Genomic DNA, 14,058 nt, shown 5'->3' with positions numbered 1-14,058 from the left:
AAACCAAATCAATAGCAATGGCTAGTTTTGATAATCATCAGTAGAAAGAAACACAAGTTCTGATGCCTCCATCTGCATTTGGGCCTGAACAAAGTATTTTGCAATTCAGAAGTGTCACAGATCTTTCACCAACTTGATCCTAACATCACCCAGAACGAAGCTCTAACCTTTTTACTATGTCATATAAGGTCTTCAACTACCTGATCCTGGTAAAATGTTCATCTAAATTGCAGGAACTGGCAATCACAAATAATTTTTACTTGGAGCATTTGTCACATGTGTGTTCTCTAATGGCTACTTTCCCTACTCAAAGGGCAATTCTGTTGCTCTCATATTCATAACAAACATATAAATACATGTAACTATTCATATATACATCTGTGTTTTTAGATTTGAGAATATTTCAAACTCCGAATTTCAGGAAGGATACTTACTTTTTCTACTGCAAATGCATTTGGATCCTGAAAATTCCTTGATGAATGTGGTCCAGATGATGTTAAACTCTTCTTTTGTGATTCACTGAAATAAATTATAAAGTTTGTCTTTTAGTACCTGTCTTTAGTACCTAACAGATCAATGATATCTCTCTCTCTCTCTCTCTCTCTCTCTCTCTCTCTCTCTCTCTCTCACACACACACACACACACACACACACACACACACAAAGTTTGGAGATCATCATGGTAGTAGGTACATTTTTTTTTCTCTTTCCATAAGAATAAAGTCAGAAGAGCAGAAAAGCATTACCAGACATGGATTCGCATGTAAAGAACCTGACTTCTATTAAAAAACAACAAAGTAAAAAGATAAAAAGAATGGAAAAAAACAAAATAAAAACCAATCCCCCAAAAAACAAAAATTAGCTGCGTGGTCTTAAGTGTATAACCTCTGTACTTTTATCTCCCCTTTCCTTATTTAGTGGCCATGGGAATTCATTCAAGGACCTTACTCACACACACTAGGCATGTGTTTTCCCAGGAAGCTACACCCCAAGCTCCACTAACTGTCTTATGATGGATTGAGAACCACTGTATCAGTGGGTTTTAAGTACACATGAACTTTATAATAAAAAGTTCAAAGTTTCTAAAACGTTATTAATAATGTTTTACTATTTTATGTAGTTTTAGACTTCTTAATATAGGAGGCTTTTAATTAAAGAAAGTTTTTAACAAAGTCATTCTTGAATTGAGAAGTTAAAAACTCTAATCAAAAAAAAGAAAAACTACTGGTTGGCAGATGAAGAATCAGATAAAAACCATTTAGAATTCTGACCTCTGGTTTTTTTTTAAAACACGAGCTTAAGTAGAACAGGAAAAATACACATATAAAAATAAAATATGAAAACATGCTGCCAAGATCTAAACTTCATACATTCTTGCGTACCATAACACACCTAAAAACATGTTGTCATGATTTAACTCCATATGTTCCTCTAGATCAGAAAACGTTATATTCATTTAAGGAAGCACTCTTCATAAGCTATTCTATTATTCTGCACACCACTACAGACAGTTAGTGAACAGTGAGTGACACACCACTACAGACAGTTAGTGAATAGTGACACACCACTACAGACAGTTAGTGAACAGTGACACACCACTATAGACAGTGAATAGTGACACACTACTACAGACAGTTAGTGAACAGTAACACACCACTATAGACAGTGAATAGTGACACACCACTACTACAGACAGTGAATAGTGACACACCACTACAGACAGTTAGTGAACAGTGACACACCACTACAGACAGTGAACAGTGACACACCACTACAGACAAGTGAACAGTGACACACCACTACAGACAGTTAGTGAACAGTGACACACTACTATAGACAGTTACTGAACAGTGACACACTACTATAGACAGTTAGTGAACAGTGACACACCACACTACAGACAGTTAGTGAACAGTGACACACCACACTACAGACAGTGAACAGTGACACACCACACTACAGACAGTTAGTGAACAGTGACACAGCACACTACAGACAGTCAGTGAACAGTGACACACCACATTACAGACAGTGAACAGTGACACACCACACTACAGACAGTTAGTGAACACACCACTGATTAAAAGCCACAACTCAAATTCAGTCCCAATATTGCAAATGATTTCTTTTGGAATGAATAGTTTCAGAACCTAATCTACTCTTATTAATTTATTCACACTGTAAATATTTACTAAGCTATCTAATCTGTTTTTAAGTGGCTACTGGCAATGTGCTGGTTATATAAAGTAATTACCTTTTACGTCTACCAGGAGACATCAAACTGGTCTGAGTTTTCCTTTCCTGAGGACCAGGAATGATGTTCAAAGACTCTCCAGCTGTAGCTTAAGAAAACACAATAAGCCAAAGAAACAGAAATCTTATAAACTTGGAATGATATGACAAACTTCAGATACTATTATTGAATATTAAAATCCAGAAAACATTTTCTGAATGCCACTATGAGCAAGCACTGTACAAGACAGTAAGACGAATACAATACGGTCTCTATACACTTACGGGTGACACGACACAATATAAAGGAAACAAACAAAAAAAGTATAGAAAGAATTAACTGTTGCTCCTACTATAGAACAAGATTTGGAGAAAGATAGAAATGAGCAATCTTTGTTGCCGTTATTTTTCAAGGCAGATTTCTCTGTGTAGCCTCAGCTGTCCTAGAACACTCTCTATAGACCCTGCTGGCCTGAAACTCAAAGACCTACATGCTTCTGCCTCCCCACTGCTGGGATTAAAGGCACCCCTATTATGCCCGAAATGAGTAATCTTAACAGGTGGCAAAATTATTCGACTCAGAAATAAGAGATAAGCCCTGAATTCTAATCCTGAAGCACAAATAAACCAGCTTTCTACTTCTTTCTACCCTGTTTTCACTTCAACAAGTACATATACAACAAACATGATCTGGACTAGAACATATTTCTAACTTTATTTCTAGCACTAAGACTCAGCTGAGAATATATAGAATATTCAGCACATAAAGATGGTAGGATACCGAGAATATATACCAGGACAGACTGACAATCACAGTTAAGAGATGCTGAAATATAATGTGCATTCTGCTTAAAAACACAATCGGCTCTTTCCAGTCATTGCCCCAAAACTGAAAATTAGACGAGTTCAAGGTTGGCTTGCATTTTGATTAGAAGAGAAAAAAACAGTAGACTTCAGCTACAATGACTACTAGAATTTCTGATTCTCCTGACTGCTGAGATTACACAGGTGAGTCTGTTTTATATAAAAGTAAGAAGAAAAAATCCCGAGTTTTATGCTTACATTCTGTGGCTGAACAAGTTCTTTACAAATTCTTTCACCTCTCTCTTGGGCCATGATTTTATATTATAAAAGTAAGACATGGTTACTTGGATGAACTAAACTTAAAGAATAAAACTTACTAGTTACAGTATTTTGTGACTGTGACTGGTTGACCACCACAATATTTGACCTCACTGGAGTTGAAATTTGGCCAGTTGGTTTAATAGCTGGTGTGGCTATTAAAGGAGAAGTGGTAAACTGTCCTGAAGCATAAGGTAAAACCAGTAACTCTGAGCTCACGGGAGCTGCTTGAGATGCCAGCCATCGCTGCCGCTTGATTTCTGCAATTCCATTTCTCGTTCGAGCTGAAACACATGGGCATTACAAAATTAACTTAGGGTCAGACAAGTTTCAGAATCTGACCAAGACACTATAACATGTTAGAATTATAGATTAAAAGATAGCCTTGAAAAAATTAAATAAACAAACTGAAATGAAAATGTTACAACTTCATATATTCCAAAGTACACCTGTTCTGCCATAACCTATAATGTTCCCCCAAAATTATCGATTGATCAAGGATGCTACCACTTGACATATAAGAGTAAACTAGGACATACTTTATATGTGTACACACACACACAATCACATATTTGCACAAATGCACATTCATGTACACAGAGTTTTAACTTTCTTTTATATTGCTGAGGATTAAATCCAGGGAGCTATACATGCATTCTACTACTAGGCCACACCTCAAACCCCCTCAACTATGACATATGAACATGTCTAATGATTGTACTAAAAGAGTAATCTAAAGAAAATACAAATGTAGCACACATATATTGTCAGTTAAAATGTTCATGAGACAGAGTATGAAGTAATGATGAACCTTAATGAACCAACCTCTCTGATGAGCAGCAAACCCTGGAGAACTCTGCATGCTCCTAACGAATAAAACAAAAGTTACTTTTTAAGTATTACTTTTAGATGAGATATGTTTTAGCTTAGTTACCATCAGACCTGAAGTAAATTATGAGTTAAAAGGTGATTTTTCTCAGACAAAAAAGGGTGTACAGTTCTTTGGGGGTACCCAACTGTGATTTCTTTTAGAAGAAAAACAGAACCATATAAACAGTCATACAACATAATTTTAGTGATCAAATTCCTATCTAATCAATATGCACTGGAATATTCTGATATTAAAATATAGCCTGGCCCCGCTTCAGAAACTATGTTTATGTAACCTACATATAAATATAGCATTCTCAATTCAATTCTGTAATGACAGAAACTTTCCTAAAAACTAGGATTCACATGTATCAATACTTTAGAATCTCAGAGCTCAAGGACATCCTGCTATGGTATTATTTTGTTAACCTTCCATATATGCAGAAAAGCACACATAAAAAATTCACAGAAGGTATTAGTTTTACTGTAAATTATAGTTAATTGTAAATTATACAATTGGTAAGCAATTGTAGACACTGTGTTCTGTTCCTATGAAATTTGTCAAATCACCAAGACCCACAAAACCTTTTTTTTCCTTTCTGATTTTATTGAATATATTTTATTTACATTTCCAATGTAATCTCCTTTCCCAGATTCCCCTCCATATCCCCTATCCCATCACCCCTCCCCTGCTTCTATGAGAGTGTTCACTCACGCACACTTCCTTTTCCCCCTGACACTGCAACATCAAACCTAGCAGGACCAAGGGTTTCTCCTCCCACTGATGCCCAACAAAGCCATCCTCTACTACATGTGCAGCTGGAGCCATGGGTCCACCCATCTGTACTCTTTGGATGGTGGTTTAGTCCCTGGGAGTTCTGGTTGGTTGGTATTGTTCTTCTTATGGGGTTGCAAACCCCTTCAACTTCTTCAATTCTTTCTCTAACTCCTCCACTAGGACCCTGTTCTCAGTTCTATGGTTGGTTGCGGGTATCTGCCTCTGTATTTGTCATGCTCTGGCAGAGCCTCTTGGGACAAAGCTATACCAGGCTCCTGTCAGCATGCATTTCTTGGCATCAGCAATATTGTTTGGGTTTGGTGGCTAAATATGGGCTGGATCCCCAGGTGGGCAGTCTTTGGATGGCCTTTTTTTCAGTTTTTGTTCCCAGCTTTGTCTCCTGAGAATATTCTTGTTCCCCCTTCTAAGGACTGAAGCATCTGCACTTTGAAGATCCATAAAACTTAATGAATTTTTAGTAATACATATAAGTTTTGAGAAAACCTGTGTAAAACCAATCTTTTTTTTTTTTTTTAAATCTAATAGTTTACCAAAACAAACATCTTCCCACTAAACCTTCAAAACTCAGTGACTTTAAGAGACTTGACCTGTAAGTCTTCTGGCCAATGGCCTTCGGGTTTTCAAGGTGTTTCTCCTCCCTACGAACCAGTCCTCAGGCATAGTTTTATATACAGTACCGGGGAGCCAATCTCAGCCTCTCATGTTTGCACAGCAGACACTATTACCTACTGAGTCACCTCTCCAGACCCTGTAAAAACCTTTTGAAGAGTATTTCCAAGGGCAGAAGAATGAGTTAGGGAAAGAAATATAAAGACAAAGGTAGCCAGTAAGATGTAGGTCACTGCTAGGATGAAACCATTTGCGCCATTAGCCTAGCCAGAGGGAACAAAGGAGGCCTCTCCTGAAGTTATATGAAATAATTCACTTGTAGCTTTAAGAGGAAGGGTTTTCACTGATATACTATCATCACGTAAGAGATGTCCAAAAACATAACAACAGGGTTGGTATCTATCCAAGGCTGTGAACTACATAGGCAGTATTAAGTATCCATACCATGAGAAAATACTAAAAAATTCCAGAAAGAAAAAACTGGGCATGAATTCAACAATTCTCTGAATATGTAATAAAGAAATGGTTGTCTAAAGAAATTTCTATCTTGATCTAAACTGTCTCTAAATTGGTATGAAAAGTTGGGAATGTCATTAAATTTTTGTATATTAAAATTCTCTCATTTGTAAATAACCTATTTAATTAAAAAGATGTTACATAGATATAGTAAAAGATCTTAAGAAGTCCTATAGCCAAAGTGTATTCGCAGTCCTAAATCAGCACATCTTAATGGACACAGTACCTGATCTGAGAGAGTGTGTGGTCTAGCTTCTTCCACAGAGATGACATTATTGTTGGGACGTCATTTGATGTTTCTAAACAAGAGGAAATAAACTTAGTTGAAAAAAAAATTCATTTTTCAATTTGAACAAAGACATAAATAACGACAGGAAAAAAATAAAAGCAAAAACTTTGTCTCTAAGTTGTTGAAGTTACATTGGAAATTGAGAAATAAGTTTATTTGTAACAGTATGCAAAGGTATGAGATGGTTTTATTTTTTAAATCAGAGAGGCAAATCAAATATAAATGAGAAAGTATATCTAAATAACTTATAGACAATAATAACAGAATCTTATCTGTTCTTTTTATTAGAGAAAGGCAAACACTGTTATAAGAAAGTTATACAATCTCCTATATGTGCAAATTTAATCCTTGATATCTTTATTAAAAACATCTATGAACAATACCTTTTACTGAGTTAAAGACTGAGACATGTACTTAAGTGCTAAGATAATATTTGCACATCTAGTTACCATCAACAAAGATAAAGCTACTTTTCCTCAGGCCATTATCTTGTGACAATTAACAGTAAGTTTTGATGATATGAACTACAAAATCAATGTCAAGAGAATAAGTAATTCCCCTCTGACTCACCAGAAATTTGAAGAGTTATTTTTATGACAGAGTCCTATGCCTAGTCTCATATTACACAGAAGTCAAACTTTAATTATTGGATCAAAATATTTTAGCAAATAACACTGATTTGATTATCTGTATAAATAACCTAGAGCTAAGTTTTATTTCATTTGAAAATATGAGTTTTAGCTTATGTTGGTTAGTTACCATCTGGAGTTTTAGAATTGGTTTTACTCAATATAAGCAGAAATAAATTGTTTCTCTGTAAAGTATATATATTTACCTTTTGTTGTTTTTCAAGAAAGGGTTTCTCTGTATAGCCCTGGCTGTCCTAGAACTCACTCTGTAGACCAGATTGGCCTTGAATTCAGAGATCTGCCTGCCTCTGCCTCCCGAGGGCTGGATCAGGGACTAAGGTGTGAACCACCACAACCCAACTCAGTAAAATATGTCTTACCAGAGTAAGATTAAGCTTTCTCAAGTCTTTTAACGGGACAGTATCTTAAAACAATATCCAAGTTCGTACCTTTTGCTTTCATAGCTACATACTCATTCAAAATTGTTGTCAAGTTTTTTCCAAATAAGGACTGAAAGGCAAAAAGATCAGGCATTACCAAAACCATACAATTTACCACTTTCCCACCATAAAAGCCCATGAAACATCTACACTACAGAAAATCCTGTAGAGAATTTCTGTAGAGAAGCAGGTCACTAACAGTCACGAAATGTAAGACATCTGGGAGAAAGAACCCTGCCTGTCTGAACTGTGACATGAGCTCTTATGTAAAACAAAAGCACAGTGATCAAAGCAGTTTTCAGTCAGGAGGTGGTGTTCTGTTATACTGTTTAAAAGAAAAAATAAGGACCCACGTTGTACCTGTTCTGGCCGACAGGAAAGCCATCTAAACTATGTAAAAATGAAGTTTTAAAAATAAGTGTCTATATGAGATATTCTTCCTAAGGAGCAGTACATTTTTGTTCTTATTTCTGTCAACATACCTACACACCTTTCCTTTTCTTATGAGTACTCTGTTCTAACCGTACAGTCATACACTGAAGGATAGAAGAGTAAAGATTTGGATTTCAAGAGTTCTGATTTCAAAACAGTAACAGCATGCAACAAATTCTTTAAATACCCAAAATTGACTGCAGATATGCTAGTATAAAGCTTTTATTTTGGACATTATTGAAGACATATATAATATACTGAGGCAATTACATTTCCTTTCCCACTTAACTTTCAACTCTACACTTTTTTTTTCGCCTTACTATAAATCCCAGGCTGGTCTTGGCTTCCTCAGTACTGGTAGATTAAGGCATATGGCAAAGGCCTGTAATCTTAAGTACTTGGGAAGAAAAGCAGAAGGGCTGTAAAATGACTGGCTGAAGAAAAGGATCCCCCCTGTATAGTAACAATCATCTCCACTGATATCATCCAACCTTTTTAACACTGGGATCCTTTATACAGTTCATGTTGTAGTGACCCTCAACCAAACATTTTCAGAGCTACTTCATTAACCGTAATTTTGCTAGTGTTATGAATCATAATGTAAACATCTGTTTCTAGATGGTCTTAGGTGACTCCTAAGAACAGCTGTTTGAAAGCCCCCCCAGGAGTTGCAATCCAATGGTTGAGAACCACTGATTTGGTGAAAGACAGATATTCCTTCCCTTTGGCCTCTCAGCACAAGGATAAAGTCATAGTCACAGAATATCCCTTTTCCCTCCTTCTCTTTTTCTCATGTCATTTTATTTCTTGTCCTCACTACTGTTCTGAAACTCAACTAAGAAAAATACTCAGTAATAGAAAGTAACACAGTAAAGATATATTGCTATGCAATAGATAAGAACTTTATAGATTTAGTTTAATGTTTAGAATCAAAGTTTACTTATCTGGAGAAATATCCAGAGGGTAAGAGGGTATACCACCCTTTTAGAGACCCAAGTTCAGTTCCCAGGACTAACACTAACAATTCACAACTACCTGCACACTCCACCTCTGCACACTCTTCTGGCCTGAGAGCTCCTGTATTCATGTGTGTATACTCTCACACAATGCACAAATACACATAATCAAAAAGTAAGTCTTAAAAAAATGGGACATGAATATCTACATTTTTGTACTGTATAAATTTTAATTTTTTCCAAGATTTTTGTTAATATTTCAAAATTCAATGAAGAGCCTAAAGACAGTTCAGAGTTCAGTAGCCTGTTCTCAGTACCTTACTGTACTAGTGTCTTATAAAAACAGAATACCTTTATCAGCACTAAAAGTAGCATGAGTATGAAACTACTGGAACTTATTCACTTTCAAGTTTTCTCTGAAATGTGAATCTAGGATTCTAGATTATACTTAAGAATTATGTTTTATTAGTCTCTTCTGGTATGTGAGTTTTCCAGTCTTTTTCTTGATCTTGACACTTTAAAATGATAAAAGTGTTCTGACTCTTCAGGACTTATTTTATTTTTGTCTGGGTGTGCAAGCATCCAAGGAAGCCAAAAGAGGGAGTATGATCCCAAGGAGCTCCAGTAAAGCAGTTGTGAGGTCAAACCAGTAAGAGCCATCAGACAGGGGTACTGGGTATGAAAGCGCAGCAGCCCAACTCTTTCAGTATTGTGGTATTCTAATCATTTTTCTACATAAAATTCAGAATTCAACATGTTGCTTTCTATAAAACTGTGGAGATTCTGAATGTGATCGATCTACAAGTGAAATTAGGGTGAAATGACTCAACACTACTGAATTGCTAATTTACATATATAATGTCGATTTTATTCACATTTTTTCTTTCAATCAGCTCTTAGTAAACATTACACACACATTCTGTTAGGCTACTCAAGTATTGTTTGTTATTATTATGAATAGGTACTTTAAAACCTCAAATAGCTGTTCATTGCAGGTATGCAAACGTGGAGTGGAATCTTGCAAATTTTGTATCCTGTGTTCTTGATAAACTTTAGTTTTGTAGATTCTTTTAGGCTTCTTATAGAAAAATGACAATTAATAGTTAAAAATTCCACCAAAGAGCCATCTTTAACATACAACTACTAGTACCATATGAAAACATGTAATTCTAGAGTATTCTTTTTATATTTGGGTATCTACAAAAAAAAAAAAAAAGTGACAGTAATTTTTTTCCCAAAATTTTTATAAGATCAAGCGTGTAGCCCAAGTTGGTCTGAAAGTAATGATACTCATCTTGTCTCAGCCTTCTAAAATCTGCATTTTATACATGTATACCACCCAGCTAAATCCGTTTCTCAGTTATGTGAATTAGGCAGTGATAAGTCATATAGCTTTTTGCCAAAGGTGACTTGGCTGATAAGTAACAAGGGCTGTGGGGTCATGTTATGCTGTTCAGGCTGTCCCTAAATCCCTGGGCTATCTTAGGTTCCCAATTAGATAGGACAACAGACATATGGCACAGTCCCTCCTTAAAAACCTCACGTTAAGGCTCTGCTTTACAGTCTTCTGTGTTGGTTAGTAATGAAAATTTCCTGAAAAGAGCAAGTAACTCACCAGTAAGCAGGCTGGAATAAAACCTTCATCAGTACAGTGTTCTGCATATTCTTTTAAATTTGAACTTTCCAAAATAAAAGTCTGGCAAGTAGATGTGAGGTTTTCTTGTTGTAAATAACCTAAATGAAGAATAGAAGTTTGAATACTTTCAGTAAACTCTGTACTTTTGGTAAGTGGCTCTTAAAACTGCTAGAGTATGTAAGAAAGCCATAAGTGGAGCTTCAAGCAAAACATGCTGGTGTTCTACAGCCTTTCAGTAGGTTGTGTTGCAGTATAAAGTAGGATTACGGCCACAATTTCTGCAATCGGACTCCATTCTAGTCAAGCTTGTAAAGAGATCTTTGACAAAGTGCAACCAGTGCATAGGAAACTTGGAAGAAAACCATCAGAGAAATAGTAAGTGCATTTCACTACTCATCGATTTCCACAGTAACTGGGTGAGGGATGGACACATGTGCTTACTGGATTACGCAAGAACTGTTCTCTCAGGATCACTTCATGATTTATCAAACCAAAGACAGATCTATATACACTGGTTAAAGGTCAGAAGGATATTCTTGACATTAATTCCAATAAGAACTTCAACCTTAACAAGTGAAGGCTAAAGGTTGGTTCCCAGTTAGCTCTGTGTTACAGTTATCAAAATAGCTCATTGGAGGAAAAGAAAGAATAGTTTTTGTTTGAGGCAGGGTTTCTCTGTATATCCCTGGCTAGCCTGGAATCCACTCTGTAAACCAGGCTGGACTCAAATTCAAGAGATCTGTCTGCCTCTGCCTTCTGGAATTAAAAGCATATGCCATCACCATCTGGCAAAAATAGTCTTTCAGTAACTCTTGCTGTAACCGTTGATATCGGCTTGCAAAACTGAAGCTGGCCTCCAAATCTCAGTACATTAAAAAAATTAACTCCCCTAAAATCAAATACCTAACTGTAAAGTCAAAGGTTATAAAAAAAAACTAAATGTTTATAAAAACAAACAACAACAAAAAGATAATTTATTGGTGTTGGATTAAATGAAGATATAATGACCAAACAATGATATATTTGGGTATAATACCTGAAACACAAGCAACCAAAGAAAAAGAAAAGTTGAATATCAACATTTCAAATTTCTATGCTAATAAGTACACCATCAATAAATCAAAACAATAACTTTTAAAATATCAGCATATCATTATCTGAAGATGCTAGAAACCAAACTAGAACTTGAAAGGGACAATAATAAAAGTACAATCTAATTAAGAAATGAGCAAAAGCTTTGCAAAGAAGATAATACAGCTCATGAAAAGACATTCAATTTTACCATATACACTGGGACAGAAGTCCTAACACCCATTATGACTGGAATCACTCTTAAGCATGCTGAATGAAGCCACAACATTTCAACTATAGGTGATGGCCATAAACAGCAAATTTATACGTAAGTAGGTAACCAGAGTGCCTGCTATCGGTATGTATTTTTTTTTGGAGATATATTTTGTTGGAGATACGCAAATGTTTGGGATTCGTGTTCCTATTCCATATTAGAAATATGGAAACTTTATAGTGTCAACTATACAATGCAATGAAAAAAAAAAACCCAACTATAAATTCCTAACACATTTTTATGAAGCTTTATTTGTTGCATCCTAATTTTATTTTAGCCGTCTGACCATTCCATCTCTTCAAAGTAATATCTCATAATTATATTATATTCCCTTTGCCTATGTACATAAATCTCCCGTAATAACTGTAAGCAGCCCTTACATTATTTAGCCTAAGTATACTTATCTTAGTGCTGGTTAACATTTAATAAATAATAATGTTAGCTTTAATAAATGATTTCTAAAGTCTCCTCCTACTTTAAAGTTTTTAAGGCTTTCTTCACTTGGAAATACACATATACTCAGTTCTAATTAAAAACAAACAAAAACAAAGCAGGAGCTAGAGATGTAGTTTTTAAGACCACTTGCTGCTCTTTCAGAGGATTGGGTTCAGATGTGGCTATCTACACTGTGGCTATCAACCATTTTCTAATCCAGTTCCAGGAGCCTCAACATCCTCTTCTGACCCTCTGCACTGTATGCAGGTAGTACAGACATACACGGTCTAAACAGTCAAATACATACAAATAAATTAAATTAAAAAATACAACTAATAAGATGGCCTATAAAGCCATTACACATGAATTTTAAAAAGGAAAGACCAAGAAAAAGGTCCTCTCATTTTAGGAACTGCCTTTATGGTTTGGAAATTAACTTTACACTTTCTTCTTGTAGTTAACAAACAAATAGGTTTTCTAACTTCTAACTTATATTTTCTGGAGCATAAGAAGCATTTAGAAACCAAACCAAATTAAAAAAAAAAACAACAAACAAACAAACAAAAACCCAGAAACAAAAACCAAAAAACAGGCAAAACCTCCAAACAAACCCTTTATTTTCAGATTATCCCTACTTTAAAATTGCTATTACTGATGATCACATTACAAATTACATGTATTAAAACGATACAATTGTCCCAGCACACTATCTTCAGCTGGTAAAGGCATATGCTTCATGAGCCTGATGATTTGGTGTGAACCCTGGAGCCCACAGTGGAAGAAGGCAGCAACTCCTGAAAGTTTTCCGATTCCCACACATGTACACATCTCTCTGTCACATCTGGCTGTCTTTGTCTCTCACACAAAATACTAAAATTCAGCTGTAAAAAAGCCTTTTCCTATTTGTGAAATATAAACAGCTTAAAAAGATCCTTCGGTATCCCCAAAGTGTTATTAGGAATGAATGAGGTAACACTAGGATTCTGTGAACACAAATTTCAAACATATATAAACCACTAAAATCACCTTGGAATCGGGGCAGCTGAAACTGTTTCTTCAGGTTTTGGATTTAAATTAGAAGCACTAAATATTTTTTCCCATTGTAGAGAGTTCTAAAAGCATTAATCACCTACATGTATTCAGTCACTTGACACTTGTGACAGGTGGTCATTATGAAATAGGACTCCTAAACATTTTTCCTTCCTGGAGAATATACATTCCTAAGAAGTGGTATCATCCTAAAAGAGGGTAAAAACTGCTCCCGAAATAGGAAACTTTCATTTTTATGCAATACGAGAGATATACATCTAATATCAGATGTACAATTTGTGACATTAAAAATATTTGTGGAAAGGGTGGTTAGAAAAACTCTACAAAGACTCCTTAATGGGTATGTCAGCGAAATCAAGGTTAAAAGCAATGCCTTAGACAGAATTTAATATAATTTCTCCATGCTCTCAAGTAATAATAGGATCAATTGTGTTAGCATACCTTGGGAAAATTAGTCAGTACATGCTTTCATAGTATATTTGAGAAAAGGCTCTGTGGAAATGCTGTATTACTTCTACTTGTTATAGAAACATACAGGCATCTGGAAATATCTGAGACACATTACGTTCTACTCTTAAAATATGCTTTGGTAAAATCTGAGGTTTAATTTTGGTTAAAATTGTCTTAAGAGCTCAAAAAACAACGGAGAAAATAACTGAAAATGTTCAATAATGCCATTGTTTATATGATTAACTGGT

General features: G+C 35.4%; 1 protein-coding gene across 3 annotated transcripts in view; it reads right to left on the bottom strand.

Annotated features, from left to right (window-relative positions):
• NPAT (nuclear protein, coactivator of histone transcription) overlaps positions 1–14,058 on the bottom strand; it is a 37,067-nt gene that overhangs the window by 18,688 nt on the left and 4,321 nt on the right. For 2 of the 3 annotated variants that reach the window (XM_080929956.1, XM_080929958.1), the window contains exons 2-8: positions 10,510–10,628; positions 7,516–7,576; positions 6,375–6,447; positions 4,180–4,220; positions 3,414–3,638; positions 2,255–2,342; positions 435–519 (exon numbers count right to left, since the gene is read on the bottom strand). In XM_080929956.1, coding sequence (XP_080786082.1) covers positions 435–519; positions 2,255–2,342; positions 3,414–3,638; positions 4,180–4,220; positions 6,375–6,447; positions 7,516–7,576; positions 10,510–10,628 — 692 coding nt within the window. The remainder of the gene's footprint in view (positions 1–434; positions 520–2,254; positions 2,343–3,413; positions 3,639–4,179; positions 4,221–6,374; positions 6,448–7,515; positions 7,577–10,509; positions 10,629–14,058) is intronic. The other variant, XM_080929957.1, reaches the window with a different exon arrangement.

The sequence above is a fragment of the Micromys minutus genome (genome assembly GCF_963924665.1).
Source record: "Micromys minutus genome assembly, chromosome: 16".
Classification (NCBI taxonomy): domain Eukaryota; kingdom Metazoa; phylum Chordata; class Mammalia; order Rodentia; family Muridae; genus Micromys; species Micromys minutus.
Note: the sequence above shows the minus strand (reverse complement) of the source record. Positions and strands in the feature narration are given on the sequence as shown.